This window comes from Pteropus vampyrus, unplaced genomic scaffold (genome assembly GCF_000151845.1).
Source record: "Pteropus vampyrus isolate Shadow unplaced genomic scaffold, Pvam_2.0 Scaffold36, whole genome shotgun sequence".
Lineage (NCBI taxonomy): Eukaryota > Metazoa > Chordata > Mammalia > Chiroptera > Pteropodidae > Pteropus > Pteropus vampyrus.
Genome location: NW_011888817.1, coordinates 12,120,004 through 12,139,068, shown reverse-complemented (window position 1 = coordinate 12,139,068; position 19,065 = coordinate 12,120,004). Strand labels below are relative to the sequence as shown.

The following is a 19,065-nucleotide window of genomic DNA, read 5'->3' as shown; positions in this document are numbered from 1 at the left end:
GTAGGACACTTCATTTGCTTCCATGTCCTGGCCACTGTGAATAATGCTGCTATGAACATCGGTGTGCAAATATCTTTTTGGATATGGGTTTTCAAGTCTTTGGGGTAAATATCCAGTAGAGGGATTGCTGGATCATGTGGTAGATCCATTCTTAGTTTTTTGAGGAACCTCCATACTGTTTTCCATTAGTGGCTGTACCAATTTGCAGTCCCACGAGTAGTGTATGAGGGTTTCTTTTTCTAAACATCCTCTCCAACATTTGTTATTACTTGTCCTGTTGATTATAGCTATTCTGACAGGTGTGAGATGGTATCTCATCTTTGTATCATTCTAATTTTAGTATATGTGCTGCCTAAGCGAGCACAAGAAGCATTGTTTTGACTGACATTGTTTAAAATTGCTAATGGATGGCGATAATAAAAAAAACAACCATTTTTTAGTCATTTTAGTTATGGTTCTTAAATTCTCTACTGACAATGCACCTGGAGTGCCCCACACCTGGGGCAGACCCCTCCTGTCATCCTACTTTGGTAGGCCACTTCCAGCAGTACTGGAATCTAATTCCACCTGTGGACCAGTCGTGACTGTGAACCAGAGCTGAGTGCCAGGGGCTGCCCTTTGGAGGCATTCAAGTTCTCAGCCCTTAATTTAAAAGACCTCAGATGTTACCTTCTACAGGAAGCTTCCCTTGGCATTCTCTCCCTCCTTGAATCCAGAGCAAATATTTCTCCTTTATATCCCCATAGTACCCTATGCCTGGTTTTGTCACTGAACTTTTCTATTCTATTATAATTGTCTCTTTCTACTTCTAGGCTGAACACTCCGATAATAAGGCCCTGGCCTATGGATCAATTAGTGCTCAATGTTATGGCCTCATCAGGATATGTCTAACAGCTGTCTGGCAGTGAAGTGGTTTGGGGAAAGGGCTGATAGCACACAGGAGGAGTTGGGCTGCCCCAGGATGTCAGAGCCCCTTAAAATGGGGAGGGTGCCTTGCAACTAACAAAACTTTTTTATTCTGTGTTAGTTGAAGAAGTGCCTCATCCATATCACTAGTCCTAATTTTCACTAGCTCACAAAAAACAAAGGAATTGCCTGGCAACTGGCCGGTCGCACACACACTTCCAGACCTTTCAGCCAGTACCCCTGCCAGAGCCCTCTTGTCTAGTCTCTGCAGCTCCGACCTCGCTTATCTTGTCATGTGCTAATTCAACCAGGATGGGGCGCCAGATGCCCGTCCAAGGGAAAGCCGGGCTCAGGCTTAAGGGCGGACTGACTGCTCTTGGGAGGGAGGCTCATCAGGACCGACGCCCGCTGGTGGAGCTGGGGAGTCCTGGTAAAGAAAGGGTCTGTGCGGGGGCGGGGAGTCGGAGAGTGTTGTAAGAGAGCTGGAGTTCAGGAGCTTTGGCAGCGGGATGGAGGGAGGAGGAGAGAAGGGCATTTGTTGCCTCTGGCCCTGCCTTGTCTGGCCCTGTTGGGGAAAGGGCAGAGCTGCAAAAAGAGAGGGCTCTCAGAGCACAGTGCCCCTGCCTCCTCCTCCATTCTCCTCAGTCTCGCTCAGGAACAGACCGGACATTCCTAAGTCTCCGGCGGGAAACCTGGAAATAGACCAGGAGGCCAGCCTCCCTGCATCCTGGGCCAGTTCTTCCAAAGGCCGCTGAGCCCCAGGACTTTTTGGAAAAAGCCAGAGGTCCCGGGCTCCTGAACACTGCACCCCTCCTAGAACTTTCCTCCCAGACTCCTCCCTCCCAGCCTGTGGGATCAGACCCCTCTCTTGAGCGCTAGACCTGTAGGAAAAAATTGTTATTGCAGGTCAAGGGTAAGATCTGTTCCCCTAAACCTGGCTCTCTACCATAGTTTGCTCTCTCAGTATCTCTATGATGATTTGACCAGTAAGCTGGGAATCATCTTTGACACCTTTCTTTTTCATTCCCTATGTCCAGTTCATTTTTTCACCTCCTGTTTCTACCTCTTGGTTTCCATCGTTTACTGGACCAAGTGCCCACCATCTCTCAGCAGAGTTGGTGCTCTTGTCTGAACTCCCTACTACCACTCTTCCCCTCTTCTTCAAGCCCTTCTTCAGGTGGTAATCTGATAATCTTTCCAAACCATCAATTGGTCAGCCACCTGCTGAAATCTTTCAATAGTTTCCCAGACCAAACTCTTAGTAAGGCCTACAGGGTCCTCCCTGGTCTGGTCCTTCTCGCCTCTGGCATCCTCCTTCTCACTCTCTATGTTCCAACTGCACTCTGCTGTTCTCATCACAGGGCCTTTGCACATGCTGTTCCCTTTGTGCTTTGTTAACCCCTATTCCTTCAGATCTCGGCTCCAGTGTTGCTTTCCCAGGGAGACCCTCCCTAACCTCCGTGACCAGGTCAGATCTTTTATTATTGACTCTCCTAGAACCACATAATTCTCCTTCGTATATTTGTTATACAATAGTACCCCCTTATTTACAGCTTTGCTTTCCACAGTTTCAGTTACCCATGGTCATCTGTGTTCCAAAAATATTAAGTGGAAAATTCCAGAAATAATAATTCATGAGTTTTAAAATGCATGCCATTCTGAGTAGCGTCATGAACACTCACTGTCCTGCTCTGTCTAGCCCGATATGAATCTTCCCTTTGTCCAGCGTATCTTTGCTGTATGTGCTACCTGCCCATTAGTCACTTAGTAACTGTCTTGGTTAGATCTCCTGTCACGATATCTCGGTGCCTATGTTGAAGCAACCCTTATTTTACTTAATAAAGGACCCAAAGCACAAATGTAGTGATGCTGGCAATTCGGATATGCCAAAGAGAAGCCGTAAGGTGCTTCCTTTAAGTGAAAAGGTGGCAGTTCCTGACTTAATAAGAAAAGAAAAAAAATCATGCTGAGGTTGCTGAGATCTACGGTAAGAATGAATCTTCTGTCTGTGATGTTGTGAAGGAAAGAGAAATTCGTGCTAGTTTGCTGAGACCACATTCACATAACTTTTATTACAGTATGTTGTTATAATCGTTCTGTTTTATTATTGTTAATCTCTTACTGTGCCTAATTTATACTTTTACAATAGGTATGTATGTATAGGAAAAACATAGTTTATATAAGGTTCGGTACTATCCATGGTTTCATGCATCCACTGGGGGTCTTGGAACATATCCCCTGCACATAAAGGGCGACGACTGTACTTGTAATTGTCCATTTGTTTGTAACATTATTTAATTAATGTCTGTTTCTTCCACTCAACCGTAAGCTCCATGAGTTTAAGGACCACGTCAATTTTTGCTCACTTGAAAATCTCCAGCATCGATGTGCCTGGCACAGAGTAGGTGCTCGGTATTCCTTGAATAAATAAGTAATTTAATGTTGCTCTCTGCTCTCCATCTCTATTTTCTGAGCCTGAGCCTCTGTCATCTCCTATCTGGACCTCAGTAATTCTTAACTGGTCTCCCAGTTTACAATCAAGTCCTTACTGGTTTCCCACTCGACACCCAGAGTGTTCTAATAAAAATGCCAGTCTGACTATGTCACACTTCCAACTCCCTTTCTAATAGCCTTCAGTGGCTTCTCATGACCCTTGGAATAAAATACAAACTCTTGACACAGCCTTACAAGGCCTTGAATGGTCTGCCTCACCTCGTGCCAAACTCCACCTTCTCAACGGACCTTTCTTAATTCAACAAATATTGAGTGCCCGTTATACCAGGCACTGAGGATTCAGTGGTGAGTGAAAACAGATTCCTTCAAATCTGTTTACAATCTCCAGATACACGAACACACCTCCTTTTTATGCAGGGCCTTTGCACGTTTTCCCCTTCTCTGGAAAGTGCATATCTCTCCTCTTTCTCTATGTTCCTAACTTTGCCCCATCAACACCTACTCACCGTCCGATCACATCTTAAACACCCATTATACAGGGATAGCTTACCTGACCCCCAACTCAGGTTCCCATGAGGGATGCTTTTGTTGCTCCCTATAGTCCACCTTCATAGCACTGACCACATTTTTTATTTCTACATTGGTTTGTGTGGTTATTTGGCTAATGCCTATCTTCCCCACTAGGAAGCTCCAGGAGCTTCCACATCTGGTTTTTGGTCACCATCATATTCCTCTGGTGCTTAGCTGGTGCACCATAATTTATTGAATGAACGAGTGAGAGATTCCCATACAGACTGTTCAGAGGATACTGCCTTCAGGGAAATGGTGCCTCTGTCTCTGCTGGGGGTTGGGAGGCTATGCAAAGGAGCTGTCACTATGGAGAGGACCTAGAAGCTTAGTCCCTTCCCTGCCCCTCATCCCCAACACCTGTGACTTGGCCCCTCCTACCTCTCCTTCCCCACCCAGTGCTCTCCATTATTCTCTATGCCCCAGCAACACTGGCCTGCACCCCCTACTCCTCCAGGGGTCCCTACATACTGACTCCTCTACCTGCAGCTCTTCTCCCTGCTTTTTCTTTTTCACATGGCTGATTCCTCCTCATCCTTCAGGTTGTTTTAATTGCTGCATCTTTAGAGGACACCTTCTCTAAGTAAGTCTCTCTGTTGCTGCCTGTCCTTTTATCTAATTCATTTCCTTCATCGTAGTTCACAACGGTAACACATCTACATATTTATCGTACGTTTGGAAGCTTTTGGTCACACATAGCAGAAAATCCAACCCCATCAGCTTAAACAAGGAGTTGTCTAGTGCTTTTGGGGTTGGTTAATTCAGTGATGTTCTTGAGGATCTAGGTTCTCTCCCTCTTGGCACTGCTACCCTTGATGTTGGCTTTGTCCTCAAGTCAGTTAGCAGGATGGATACAGCAGTTCCAGGCATCACAGACCTTATGTCATACAAGCAGGGTTTTCTCATTGTGTCTTAGTTAACTCCTGCTGTGTAACAAGTTGTCACAAAACCTAGTATAAAACATTTATTATCTCAGTTTCCAAGGGTTAAATGAAACCCAGGTATGGTTTAGCTGGTGGGTCTGGCAGAGGGTCTCTTATGAGGTTATTGTCAAGCTGTGGGCCAGGGTCATCTGAAGGGTTAACTGGGGCTGGAGAATCTGCTTCCAAGCTTATTCTGGTGGCTGTTGGCAGGGGGCTTGAGTCCCTTGATCGGCCTTTCCATAACGCTCTCTATGACATAGCAAGTGTCTTCCTCCAATGGGGTTGTTCAAGAATGACAGCAGCCAAGACAGAAGCAGCAGTGTCTTTTATGACCAAACCTTGGATGTGACCCACTAGCACTTCTGCCGTATTGTGTCGGTCATTCAACCCAACCCGGGTGCCACATGGAAGGGACTACCCAGGATGTGAACACTAGGTAGGATTGGGGGGACACTGGGAGGTCAGCTTCAAGGCTGGCTATCACCAAGTATATTTTTCAAAAGTGAGAAAGCCTCTCCTAGAATCCCAGGAGGTTTTTCTTTATATCTGCTACCTAGGATTGCGTCACGTGCCTATATCAAAACCAATCACACGTGAGGGCTTTGGGGCCACCATTTTGGGTCATTACAATCATGATTCACCCCAGGGCTAGGCCCCTTCTCTGATCAAGCACATGGTGGGATCCAGGAAGAAGATGGCCCCCTGAACAAAATCAGGATTCCGTTTGAAATGAGGAAGGAGCAATGGGAACAGATATTGAATTGGCAACTCAGTGTCTATGATGCTCACCTGCTAGGCTGTAAACTCCCTGAGAAAAGAGGCTATATCTTTTCCTACTACTGCATCCCAGCATGTAGCCCACTACTTGGTACAGAGTAGATCCAACCCTATTTGTTGAATGAGTAAGTGAGTGAATTCGTAACTAAACTGGAAGACCACAGGACCAGGCCAGGAGTGTATATCCCCAGGCCCTGGCTCTTTAAATTCTTCTTAGAACTCAAGAGGCCACCTGCTCCCACCGCAACCGCCAGCCCCAAGGACGGACAGGACTGGCAGAATTATTCTCACTTTATTTCTGGAGAAGTTTGATCCGATGCAGTAACACTGATTCCAGGCAAGGGCAGGGGGCATGGGTACCCCTAAAGCAACCAGCATCCTGTGGCCCACGGTGCCCTCCACCCCCAGACCTGGGTTCCCCCTCAGTTACAGTTAAATAGAGAGGAAGATCTCCCCAGGGAGTCTTGGGAGGGTCTGCCTCCTGCACCCATCCCCTCCACGCAGAGGAGTCTGAGCACAAGCTATTTACAGTATTCACATCCACTGTACCCCACCAAACCAAGGCAAATACTACAGGCGGCCCTTCCTAAAGGGAGGAGGCCAGAGAGGCTGTGAGTGTATGTGTGTGTATGGGAGGGTGTCCGCGCGTGTGAGCACACGAATGCACTGAGGAGCAGGGTCTGGCTCCAGCCAAAGAGACAACAGTCTATAAGGTGCAGATTAAAAATAACAGAGAGGACCCACCCCCAGGGGCCCAGGCCACTTCCGGCTTTGTTCTGTCTCTTTCTTTTCCAGACATCCTGGTAAATGATGCAGAGGAGCCCTCATAGCTGTGCCTGGATCCAAGACAACCCCTTAAAGTACTTCTGGGGAAAAAGAGAGAGAGGAAACAGTCAGGCAGACCATGCCTCCAAGCCCAGCTACCTGGGGTGGAGCGATGGGGGCTTTAGGGTGGAGTGAGTGTACGAAGGTCTCTGGCAGAGCTGGAAGAGAGGACAGGGCTGGAGAGTCCTGGGAAGGCTGCTGGAAGGGAAGGCTATGGGTCCAGGAGTTAGGGATCCCTACCTGTGACCTGTGGGGGCTGCACCACAGCTTTCTTGAGGAAGGCTTCTGCCTCAGCGAAGGGCAGGAGTGCCTCTGATGTTCGGCCCAGACTCTTGTCCCCAGAGGGTCCCTTGGGGGAGAAGCCATTCTCCTGGTGTGCTGGGAGAGGCTGCAGGCCATTCACCAGGGACCCTGGTGATTCCTTGCTTGGCAGGCTGTGGATACAGAGGCCAATGCTCAGGTACCTGACATCCTAGGGCAGCCCAGGCACCCTCACAGCTCTAGCTTGTCCCTGCATTCCTGCTCAGGGCCCCTGGGATGGGAGCTGGTACCTCCACTGAGGCTCCTGGGGGGCCAGCTCCTCCTTTTGCACAGCCTCCTTCTGCAGCCCTGAGGGCCGAGACTCTCCGGCTTTGACAGGGTCTGTCACAGGGAAAGAATGGCCATCAGTTGCCGGCTGGTGAGAGGAGTAGGTATGAGGATGGGGTGGTGAAGGGGATGGAGATGAGGGGAACGGGGCCTTTACCTGGGCTGGAATTGTTGACGTTTGCCTCCTTCCTGTCTGGCTTCTGCTTTGAGGAGGAAGAGCAGTCAGACTCAAGGGATATCTGGCCCCACCCAGCTAAGGTGCTGAATTCTCTCCCCCAGCCCAGACCCTCAGTGGCCCGCTCACAGCCTTCCTTCCTGCAGCCTGGATGCCTTGCCCCAGCCTCCTTTCCTCACCCGGCCCCCACTCCCAGCATTCCCTTGGGGAATCCTGACCTTGGTTTCAGCAGCTTCTGACTTCCGAGTCCTCTTCATGATCTCCTCCAGACGCTGTTTGGAGGACCCACATCAGTTAGGCTCAAAATCCGCCCTGATCTTAAACCTCCCACCGGTCAGCCTTGGTCCTGGAGTCTTAGGGCCCTTGCAGCTCATACCAGTCCTTTCCAGACCAGGAACCAGAATTCACACCAATTCCTTGGCCTACCCTTTACGAGCCCAAGACAGGGCCCACTCTCCCAGACTCACTCTCCCACTCTTCCAGTCTCATTAACCGAAGCAGGGATCCAGTCCAGAAGATGCCCCTCCTGCCCACTGTTCTGTCACCTTTCTGCGCTCTTGCCGCTCCTGCTCCACCTGCTGGAAGTGCTTTTCCCGCTCCAGACGCTGCCGCTCTGCTTCTTCCCGGGACCGAGCTTCGGCTTCCTCTTTCTGCCAAAGACCCCAGTGACTGTTAGGCAGCTGGACTCCAGCCTTCCCTCCAGGCCAGCCCCCAGCCCGCTATCAGGGGACCCCAGCGCCCAGCCCTGCACTGCCCGCCTCCTGCAGGGGCACCTGCTTCTGAAGCCGCTCCTGTTCTTCCTGCTCCGCCTGCGCCTTCTCTCGAGCCTCCTGCTCCTCTCGCCTCCGGGCCTCTGCCTCCCTCTTGGCCTGGGCCTCGGCCTCCCGTGCCAGCTGCTCCTCTCGCATTCTCCTGGGGGACAGATGAAACTCAGGCTCAGTCCTGTACTTTGGCAGCCCCCGTTTGGGCCCCCTCTGTCCCCGAGGGCACACTCACTTGTCCCTTTCTGCCTGTAGCCTCCGCTCCTGTTCCTCACGCTCCCGCTGCTCCCGGGCCTGGCGCCGCTTCTCAGCCAGGAGCCGAGTAGCTTCTTCTCGGTCTGTGGTGCCCGCCATGGGTTTGCTAGGGGTCGCCGGGGAAGCAGGGGCTGGGGGTGAGGTCAGAACAGCGGTATCTGGAGTGGGATCCAGGCCTAGGAGTCAGCACACACTAGCTCAGGCCCCTCCAGCACCCCTGTCCCGTGCTTCCCGGACCTCAGGGAGACCCACCCACCCACCCACCCAACTTCTGCCTTCAACTCAGGGTGGAGGTCCTCTTGTCTGGCCTGTGTTCTGGGCCTGGACTTGCTGAGGGCAGGGGCTTCCTCTTCCTGTCTCCCAGCACCCAGTCCCCAAACATCTCTGGGCCCATACCTCTGACCACCACCCCCACACAGGCAAAGCTGGCTTCCTTTGACCCTCTTCCATGCCCACCTGCAGGGATCTCGGCCGCGGGCTGCTCCTTCTGGGGTTGGGCTGGGGTGGGTGAGGGCACAGGTGAGGATGCTGGCGAGGCTGGGGCTGCAGGCTCCTTCTCATCACTGGCTTTGTTCTTGCTCTGGTTCTTGTTCTCGGATCCTGCCGCACTGGGGCTCTCCTTTGCCTCATCCTTCCTCCGAACCCGCCCCTTGGGTGATGCAGTGGTGCCTCGGGGGGATGGCGGTTTGGGGGGCAGAGTGTGGCTGGGGCCTGGGCTGGGAGAGGCAGGTCTGTGCCAAGATGTGGAGGGAGAGGATGGTCGGGCCTTGGATTTGGGACTGAGAGAAAAGGGAAGAGTTAGGTCTGGAGGGCACAGAGTATCCACACACACACACAATTCTGGGCATGTCACCTCCTCAGGGAACTATCCTTCCAGGCTAGGTCAGCACCCCCCACTTTATATGCTTTCACAGAACCATAGGTTTTCATTTTAGGTCTTATATCTCAGTTTGTGATCCTTTGATTGATGTGTCTTCCCCATAGCTGGTAAGATTAACGAGCCTAGAATGAGGCCTGGTTTGGCTCATGAAGTGTCTTCAGCTCCCATACAGTACCTGGCAGGCCCATTCATTGATTCGGCAGTAATGGTTGAATGCTTATCAGCTGCCAGGCATTGTGCTAGGTGCTAGGGTACTTCAGGGATCGAAGCCCTCAAAAATAAAATCTGCCCTCAAGTTTTCTTCATTTTAGAAGTGGGTGCCCAACAAATATCTGTGAATGACTGATTGAATGAATGCCTAGTGCCATGTAGGCCGTGCCCACCTGAGCTCAGAGGCCGCGCCGGTAGAGAGTCTCGGGCGCGGAGAGGCAGGCAGAGACTGACGCTTCTTGAGGCTGCGCTCCCGGGCCAAGGCACTCTTCTCCTTCTCATTCTCCCGCTCCTTGTCCTTCTTCTCCTTTTTCTGCACCTGGTGAGGAAAGGGATGGAGAGTGGGGAGGCAGGGAGCAGAGGTCAATGGCGTTTGTGTTCTGGGTCCAGGCTCTCGGTCCCCACCTGTTCGCCACCTGCACGGCCACGGCCACTTACCGGAGAGGCCTCTGGCCGGCGGCGGGCCGGGGCGGGGCTGCCCACCACGCTGGGCTTGCGGCGCTCCCCGCGATCCCCGGAGGGGGCGCAGCGGTGCACGCTGCGGGGGGCGCTGCATGGAGGCGTCAGAGGGCTGGCGGAGGCCGAGCGCGGGCACACCGGCACGGCTGCGGAGGGATGAGCGCGGTCGGGGTGTGGCCCACACGCGAGGCTGGCCCCTGCCCGGCCCCTTGTGGGGGCTCTCCCAGGGCCGCCGCCCCTACCCTGGTCCCGGCCGTTGCGGGGCAGTGTGACTGCACTGCGACTCCGTGCCAGGAAGGAGAGGGTGGGCGTCATGAGACGGTCCACGATGCTGCTCTCCCATGCGCTCAGCTGCAGGCTGCGATCTAGGGGAGAATGCCAGGAGCCGATCACTGCAGGGGGCCGCAGGAGCCAGGCAGAGGCAAAGAGAGGTGGCCAGGCATCATCCCCATGCCAAACCCAAGGAGTCTTCCCTAGGGGACTCTCCTCCAGTCACGCCAGGCACACTTGTCTGCCCTAGGGTCTGACCCCCAATGCAGACCCTAGTAAGACTTCCCAGGGTAACCGTCCTGCAGTAGCTTAAGGGACCCGTCCTACCAACCCCTAAGTGAAAGGGCTCTGAACTGTGAGTACAGAAAGGAACCTCCCAGGGTTGGTGAAAGACCAACTGCCCTCTCCCTGTGCCCCACTGTAGGGCCCTGCTCCTCCTGCTATCAGAGGCTGGCCAGGGGAGGCATGACCCCATGGATTTGAGACAGTGAGGGTCCTTGTATTCCTCTGACTCAGGAAAGTCCCAACTTTTAGGTGTCCCATGCCAAGGAGAGGCTGCTAGGGAGCCTGGCTGCCCTGGGCCACAGTGCTCTGTCCCCTCAGCTGCTGGGTTATTTTTAAGCCTTAGTCAGGTGGGGTTGGTACAGCAGCTGATTTGGTTGCTAGGCAACAAAGCAACCAAATAAGAGCTGGAGAAACATAAATAACTTGCACCAGGGCATGGTGGGAACGCAGGGGCCATGCCACCTTGGTTGGCCACAACTCTGGAGCTAGCCAAGGCCATGGCTGGGGCTCTGAAGGCAGAGAAGGCAGGGTTGTATGGGCCCTTCAGGGTGCAGCCAGAATAAGGGGCCCTGCCACACACAGCACCCAGGGCAGTCTAGTAATCAGGGGCAAGGCCACCTGCCTAAGGCTGGCCTAGGCCAGCTGGCTGTGGTTGGAGGCTTCCTGTCCATTCTCACCCCCACCCCACCCTCACTTGTTCTTGAGGCCCCTGCCAGGCTCTCTGCCTGCTCTCTGCCCTTTTTCTCTGTTCTCCTCCCCTGCAGGGCACATCTCTGTCCTCAGGGTCTAGACCCAGACGCCGGCTCCCCCTAGGGGTGTAGAGTCCCAGGCGGGGTAGAGAAGGAATGGAGACCTGTAATACATGGGGGCTGCGGGAACCTGGGGTTCTTGTTGAGCTCTGAGGGGCTTGGTGGGGGCTACAAAGGGGCTCTGGAGGGAGCAGGGCTGGGCCTTCTCTTACTTCTACTGGGGGAGTTCCAGAGCGTGGCAGAGGACTTTGAGAGCCGCTTGTTGATTATAGAGTCCACGTGTTTGGGCAGGTTTACTGCCGACACGGAGCACCTGCTCCCACCTGGAGGGGAAAAGACACGGCATTAGGGCCGGGCCAGACAGGAGCCAGGGGGGGCACTGAGGCCTTCCATGCAGGATGCTCTGTGGGTAGGATAGGGGAGGGAGGAGTGGGCAGGCTAGGAAGGGGAGGAGGAGGAGGCAGACTTGGCCCTGGGAGGGGGATGGGTAGGTGACCAGGGACAACCTGGATTGGGGGAGCCGACGGAGAAGGAACAGAGGAAGGAGATGGAGTAAAACTAGAGAAACTACAGCCTTCCTGGCCAGGAAGCCATTCCCTAGGGCTGGGCACTGCAACCCCTCCCCCACAACCACCCAGTGTTGGCACTTGCTGACGCTGCCCAGCCAAGGCGCAATGGCTACAACACCCATGTACTGGGACAAATGCAGAGCAGTTCCTAAACGGAAGAACTCATAGTCACAGTCATTCTCACAAATCCACATATTCATATGGACACACAAAGACATGCAGGTACAGGCATATAGAGTGATAGGCACTTCTGCATGCACATGTGTGTGCAGACATGCGCAGGTATAGAAACACAAACACTAACAAAATAATGTGTCAGATCCAGATGCACACAGGCACAAACACATCGAAGCAACTTAATCATGGTATTGGCACAGCTAACATTTGTTGGATGCTTACCATGTACCAGGCACTGTGCTGGGCACCATACACATGTTACCTCACTTGATCCTCCCAAACATCTACCAACAACCTCGGAGGCAAGTAGTATTGTTATCCCCATTTTACAGATGAAGAAAGTGAGACATTGAGAAGTCAGGTCACAACACAAGTGCCAGAGCTGAGATCCTAACCCAATTCTGTCAGACTTGGGAGCCCTCACTGCGGTCCACAAGGCCACAAGCACACCAAGGCAAACAAATATTAAGAGCCACAATACCCAGATCCATGAGCACATATACCAAAAGATACACAGCTAGAAATACTGAACCTTGCCATTACATAGAGATATCCAAACACAGTGGTACATACATGCCAGCAAAGAATCAGACCAAAATCCATGATGGCCCTACATGAAGAAAGCTCAGAGACAAAAATCTACCTTCCAAGACAGGTACATGAGGGGGTGACAGTTTTCTTTAAATAACCCATGTCTACAGGGCATTAAAGTCCTCTTTTCTGTATCATCAGCTAATAAAAATTGACAGGAGCAGAGAAGGCTAAACTGAAAATGACAGGTTTGATGAGCAAACCAAATGAAGAGGATCCATTTCTGACTTGATAGTGGAAGTTCTTGAGAAGGGATAATTTGGCTTACAGACCATTCCAGTAGACACAAGTCACACGAAGCAAGGCATACCTGCTACAGGGAGCTGCCGGTCCTTGCACTGAAGCTGCTCCCTTCCCCCACTCTTCAGGACCTGGCCTCGCCCACCCACCCACCAGCCCCTCTAGCCCACTCACTAGTCTTATGTCCTGGGGAGCTGTGGTGTAAGGCCCCTGCCCAGGACCAGCGCTGCTGCCGGATTTCAGCCCATGTCTTCTTCACTGACCGCTGAATGGCTGCTTCGTAGCGCTCCTGGTGGGTGGGTAGGTGGTTGGGGGAAAAGAGAGGTCTAGGCTCAGATTCATTCATCATATCCGGGGAAAGGCCCCTCCCTCACCTGTGACAACCCACACTCCCCAGAGTGTTCCATGACTCATTACAGGTAACCAAAGTGACCAAATCCTTGTTATGATTAAGGACCATTTGCAACAGATCCATTTAAACTTGTTCTTGGGGAGGTTTTCACTGTTCTTGAGTCATTTTCTGGGTGTGTGAGCTGTTTCTCTGAGGACAGAGTGGGACTCCCCTGCCTGAGACTCCCAGATGGGGCCATGTCCCCCTGGCACTGAGAGTCTTGACCTTGGGCCGTGTTTTCCTTTCAGCCCAAGGCCACCTTTTCCTTCATTTCTTCACTGGTGCTAAAGTCAAGGCTCTCCTACATCGTGGCGCTCAGCACACTCACACAGCACACTCTTCGTACGAACACATACATGCACACACACACATACACACAGGGCACACACACAAATACTTGTACTGACAGCACACAGTTACAGGTGCCCACCTGGCATGTACTGACTCAAACATGTCTGCAGTTGCACAGATGCCCAGATGTTGTACCCACTGGGGGCCTCAGTGCCCCCCCTGACCCAATGGTTTTCTTTAAATAACCCGTGACATGACCACAGATATGACCACATACTGAGCCAGGGTACAGATGTGCCCACTTACAAGCACGCAGCCCCACGCATCTCCAGTCAGAAGTGAGCACACACGCACCTTGTTTTTCTCGAGCTTCTGCCGCTGCCGCTCCTCCAGGGCTGCTCGGCGCTGCTCGGCTTTGAGCCGCTGCTCCTCCAGCCGCCGCCTGCGCTCCTGGAGCTGTTTCTCCCGCAGCGCCTTGGCCTTCTCCTCCTTCTCCAGCCACACGGCCTTCTTGGCCGCTGTGGGAAAGGAGCCCCAGAGGGCGTGAGGGGTTCTGCATGGGGTAGGCCTTCCCTGTTAACCCTACCCTGGGTGGGTCTTTCTCCTGCCGGCTTGGTGGGGAGGTGCCCCGGCTCTCAGACTCCCCACCTCAAATTAAAGGGCTTCTTGAAGATGGGTTCAAGGCCCCACAATGGGAGGCCTATTTCTCCCCCACTGGCCTCGTGTCACTTGGCACTGAAGGAAAAATGAGTTCTTTAGTACCAGATCCCTGTCTGACTTTGGGCCTGAGGGAGAGATTTTTTTCATGTACTGTAATTAAGAGTATGAGCTTCTGGTCTGCATCTCAGGCACTCCATGAGCTGTGTGGCTTAGGCAAATGATTTCATTTTTCTGAGCCTCTGTTTCCTCATCCTCAAAATGAGTTGAGAGGATTAACTGAGATAATGCATGTACTGTAGGTCTTAGCACAGTGCACATAATTAAGTGTTCCACAAGTGTTAACGTTGTTAATGTGATAGTGATGGCGACGATGGTGAGGAAGATGATGATGCTTCCTAAACACTCACCCAGGTACTTGGCCCGCTCTTCCCGCCGTTCCTTTGCCAGTTTATGTCTCTCTTCTGCCTTCTTTGCATCTTAGTAGAAGGAACAAGAATAGACTTAGGTCAAGCGGCTCTGCCAAAGGAGAGTCTAAGCCTCAAGGCCTTCCCCCAGGCCTCACCCCATCCCTTATCTCATCTCCTCCAGGGCAGAGGGATTCCCTCTAGTGGCAATGCCCAGAACTAGGACCCTAAGCTAAAGGGTCTCAGCCCAGGACTGGGGATATCACACCCACCTTGCTTGGCGGAAGGGCTGTCAGAGGCTGGCACTGTTGTTGGGGATGGCTGGCTGCTCCTTCGGATAGGCTTAGAATCCCGTGAGCTTGTGGCTGGTGGGGTAGGTCCCCTGATCTTCGTTTCTGAGAAAGGGGACTCTTCCTGATGGGGGGCTGGTCTAGGCCCAACCAGCCTTGGGGGGCTCTCTGGTTCCAGTGGGAGCTGCTTAGCATTAGTGGCATTCTTCATGGCAGGAGGCGTGTCCGGGGGAGTGTCGGGGACCAGGGCTGACATTGGTGGTGGTGGCGGTGGTGGGGAGGGGTCACCTTCTGGAGAAGGTCTTGGCTCTGGGGGGGTCCTGGCTGCCATAGCTGGAAAACCAACACAAGAGAAGAGAGATAGTCAGATAGCACATCTGTGCCATCAGTTCAACATGTAGCTCTTTCCCTTGTCCAACCGACTTACTCATTGATTCATCCAACATGTTCATTGAGTTCCTATGTACTAGGCCCTGTTCCAGATATTAATGATATCATAGTGAGAAAATAGCCATGTTCCTACCTTCTAGTAGGGCAGACAGACAAACAGCTAGGCAATTATAACAGTATAGAATAAGTACTATGTCTGAGGGTAATACAGCAGAGATGGTTAGCCTACATTTGGGGGCTTCCTGAAGAAATAACAACAAAGCTGAGATCTAAAGGATGAGCTAGACTTGGCAAAGCCAAGAGGTGAGGTTTCTGGCAAAAAGAGTTTGCAAAAGGGCAGAAGGGAGCAGGGTATGTGGGAAAGATAGAAAAAGTCTGAAGTACTTATCAGTGCACCAAATGGTAATGATTGGTTTCTATGTCTGCCTCCCTCACCTTTCTGCTTTATATCAGGGTGACAGTGCCCTAACCCCAAGTCTGGTACTCAGAGGGGTGCCAGTGCTGGACACATGGGACTACCTAAGAGGAAGGACATAAGCATAGGCACAAGTAGGATTCCCTATGGGGTGGGCAACCAGCTCTGTCCACTTTGTAATCTTTCTTTTCCTAACCACCCTCAGATTTCTTCTTTAAGACATCAGTATTTCAGGGTCCCTGGAAAAGACACCAAAGAGCCATGTAAGGAAGCCACATGATTTCGTATGCATATGTATATGTGCACATGTGAACACATGTACACTGTAGGGCAGTCGAAAGACCGGCCTCGGTGTCAGTCAGATGAGGGCTCAATTCTGATGTCACCATGCTAAGACAGGAAGGACCTGCTCCCCCACGCAGGTAACCTTGAGCAAGCCAGTCAACCTTGATAAGGCTCAGTTTTCATATCTGTAAAATGGGGGCAATGATCCCAAGCTAGCAGGAATGTCAGTGAAGCGCCTGGCACAATTAATGTGCCAGCAAACAACATTTTCCTCCCTTTCCTTTTGGCTCTTATGAAGTCAAAAAGAAGCTTCTGCAGTGTTGAGCCCTGGTACCATCTGCTGCTACCCTTTGGGCACTAAGGGGACCAGTGGGGACATATAGTCACTGACCTGGGCTTAGGGAGAAAGGCCAGGGTCCATGAGAAGGTGAATCCAGGGAAGTAGTTTTTGCTCTTACTGGGTGCCTCCACCATACTGGGTCCTCTGCTCTGGGAACTCTGGCCCTCTCAGGAGGTGGCAAACTTCCCATCTCTGTGGGTGGTATTGTGAATGCAGGGACAGGACACTCCTAAAGAGTCGCCTTTGGGACTGGGCACCTTTTTGAGGAAGACAAGTGTCCAGTGGTTGAGTATGGGCTCTGAAGGCAGACTATTTGAATGTGAACTTTGGTTTCCCCATTAACTGTGTGACCTTGGACTAAGTTACAGACTAAGATACCCTGTCAGTACCACAGCTTCCCTTCTATAAAATATGGATAGTACCTACCTCACAGGACTGTGAAGAGTGTTAGTGATAATAACCATTTTCAGTTATATTATTTCCCGATAGCTTCCTACGTTCAAAGCATTTCACACGTTATTTTTAATATTCACTGACAATATTTATGAAGGAGGCACTATAAATATCTTTCATACAAAGAAAGTAAGGCGAAAAGAGGTAAAGTAATTTGAGGTCACTCAGCTGGTAAGTGACAGAGGCTGGACTTGAACCTACTGTCTGTCACCAGAGCCCATGCTCTTACCCATTACATTCTCCTGCCTCTGTTTAAGGCAGTATGAGGTAACACATGTTACGCAATGAAATTATTTGAGGCTCATACTATTTTCCCCTCAATCTTTCCCTTCCAGCTTCCTAGGCTTCAGGCAAGAGACCCAGCTGAGGCCCTGTTTTGTCTCCCAGTGGCACCTCCAGCTCTGCCAGCCCCTCTGCTACATGCCAGTCCACCCGGCTCTCGCCATATCAACTCGAGAAGGCTGCCTGGTCACTGTTAGTCTATTTCCTGGCCACCTGCAAATTCTTTTCCAACTCCAATAGGCAATAAAACTACAGCAGGTCCTCAAATAATGTCTTATCATACAATGTCATTTCGTTATAACGTTAATGAGATGCTATAGGAACTTAACTCTTGTTTATATCAATTAGCCTATTGTAAAATTGGTTCCACTATACATTGTTTTGCTTAAAGTTACACAACTTATCGATGACATTAAATAAAGACTTACTGTAGTGGCAACTATTCAGTGAGTGCTTATTATATACCAGGAACTAAGCTAGACAGACCCTTGGTATGCCCATCCTACATCCTCATATGAACTCTGAGAGGCAGAGATTCTTATCCCCATTATACAGATGAGACAGTCACAGCTTACCCCACGGAGTGATCTGCCAGGGTTATAGAACTAGTCCGTGGAACACTGGAATCCAGGACTGTCCCGGGTGTATAAATATTAAGCTTGAATGCTGAAGGTGAAGTCTGTTTACTGCCATTCTCCTAGGACCTGTGCGTGCTGCAGGTGTTGCAAGGAAAACTGGTAGGCGGGTGTTTGTCTAGACCTAGGCAAGTCACACCCACAGGCAAGACGGTGAATCTCCAACTAGGTCCCGATGAGGGTGTGAAGAGAACAGTGAAATCTGGAAGGACCTGTGCCTGGGCATCAGATGCAGCAGAGCATAAAGGTCTTAGGCTCTCCCATGGGACCTTGGGCAATCCCTGAACCTGTCTGAGCCTCAGTTTCCTCACCACATTGTTGGGCCCAAGGGCACATTATCTCTGGCACCTGCCTAGAAGAATCTGTCCACTTCTCCCCATCTCTGCCACAAGACCCTATGCGGGTCAGGCCTTCACTCCCATTGCTTCATGACGCTGCTTTTCTCAAGGTCACCAATGACATCCACGTTGCTAAATCTAGCAGCCATTTCTCAGACCTTGTCTTGCTAGCCTATCAGCCACATTTGACACAGTTGATCCCTTGATGCTCTTTAAACGCTTTCTTTACTTGGAGCTGAAGACCACACACTCTCCTGGTTTTCAGTCTTCTTTGCTGGGTCCCTCCTTAACTTGCTAACCTCTCAGTGCCTGAGTGCCCCAGGGCTCCATGGAGGACCTCATCTCTTTTCAGTCTACACGCATTCTCTTGGTGATCTCATCCAGACTCACAGCTTTAAATACCATCACTTTGCTGATGACAACCAAATTTTTCTCCAGCCCAGACCTCTCCCTTGAGTTCCAGTTTCACTCATGCAACTCCCTACTTAACACCTCTGGATGTCTTACAGGAACCCCACATTTAACACATCCAAAACTGAGTTCTTGATCTCCCCCCAAAATGCTGTTCCTACCCGCCCCCCCCGCCACCCGGTCTTCCCCATGTCAGTCAATGGCAACCCTGTCCTTCCAGTTGCTCAGGCCAAACTCTTGGTGTCATTTTAGAATTTTTTCTTATCTCTGATCTCTCTGTAAATCTTTTTGGCTCAATGTGCAAAATACATTCTGAATCCAATCACTTTCACTATCTCAACTTTTAACATCTTGGTTTAGCCACTATCAGCCCTTATCAAAGACCCCTGCTGCCATTCTGTTACCCTCTGGCCTTTTCCCAACACAGCAGCATGTGATTCTATTTAAAAATAAGTCAGAGCGAGTCATTCCTTTGACAAAATCTTCCAAAGATGCCCTATCTCCTGGGGAGGAAAAATCAAAGATATCACAATGGCCTCCAAGGCCCTTCGGGACCCTCTTTCTCCAGCCTCTCAGGCTTCATCTCTTCCTCTTTGCTCCCCGCTCAGTCTATTCCGACCACTGCTCCTTAAATGTGCTGGGCATGTTCCTGCCTCAGGGCTTTGCATTCACTGGTCCCTTTGCTGAGAATTCTCTGCCTACGTATTCTGCATGTCTCACTCCCTCACCTCCTTCAGGTATTTATTCAAATGTCACTTCTTAATGACGCCTCTCCCGACCCCCTATTTAAAATTACAGACTGGGATGTGGTTCCATAGT

General features: G+C 51.3%; 1 protein-coding gene across 14 annotated transcripts in view; it reads right to left on the bottom strand.

The window, feature by feature from the left end:
- Positions 1–5,900: 5,900 nt before the first annotated feature.
- MAP7D1 (MAP7 domain containing 1) overlaps positions 5,901–19,065 on the bottom strand; it is a 22,317-nt gene continuing 9,152 nt past the window's right edge. Inside the window, exons 2-18 of one of the 14 annotated variants that reach the window (XM_011357990.2) lie at positions 14,680–15,030; positions 14,411–14,479; positions 13,698–13,861; positions 12,836–12,950; positions 11,297–11,407; positions 10,023–10,145; positions 9,760–9,926; positions 9,495–9,640; positions 8,688–9,010; positions 8,212–8,389; positions 7,989–8,127; positions 7,761–7,865; positions 7,434–7,487; positions 7,198–7,240; positions 7,004–7,094; positions 6,693–6,886; positions 5,901–6,493 (exon numbers count right to left, since the gene is read on the bottom strand). In XM_011357990.2, coding sequence (XP_011356292.1) covers positions 6,483–6,493; positions 6,693–6,886; positions 7,004–7,094; positions 7,198–7,240; positions 7,434–7,487; positions 7,761–7,865; positions 7,989–8,127; positions 8,212–8,389; positions 8,688–9,010; positions 9,495–9,640; positions 9,760–9,926; positions 10,023–10,145; positions 11,297–11,407; positions 12,836–12,950; positions 13,698–13,861; positions 14,411–14,479; positions 14,680–15,030 — 2,384 coding nt within the window. In that variant the 3' untranslated portion in view covers positions 5,901–6,482. Of the gene's footprint in view, positions 6,494–6,692; positions 6,887–7,003; positions 7,095–7,197; positions 7,244–7,433; positions 7,488–7,760; positions 7,866–7,988; positions 8,128–8,211; positions 8,408–8,687; positions 9,011–9,494; positions 9,641–9,759; positions 10,146–11,296; positions 11,408–12,835; positions 12,951–13,697; positions 13,862–14,410; positions 14,480–14,679; positions 15,040–19,065 lie in introns of all 14 variants that reach the window. The other 13 variants (XM_023529376.1, XM_011357988.2, XM_023529374.1 and 10 more) reach the window with 13 other exon arrangements.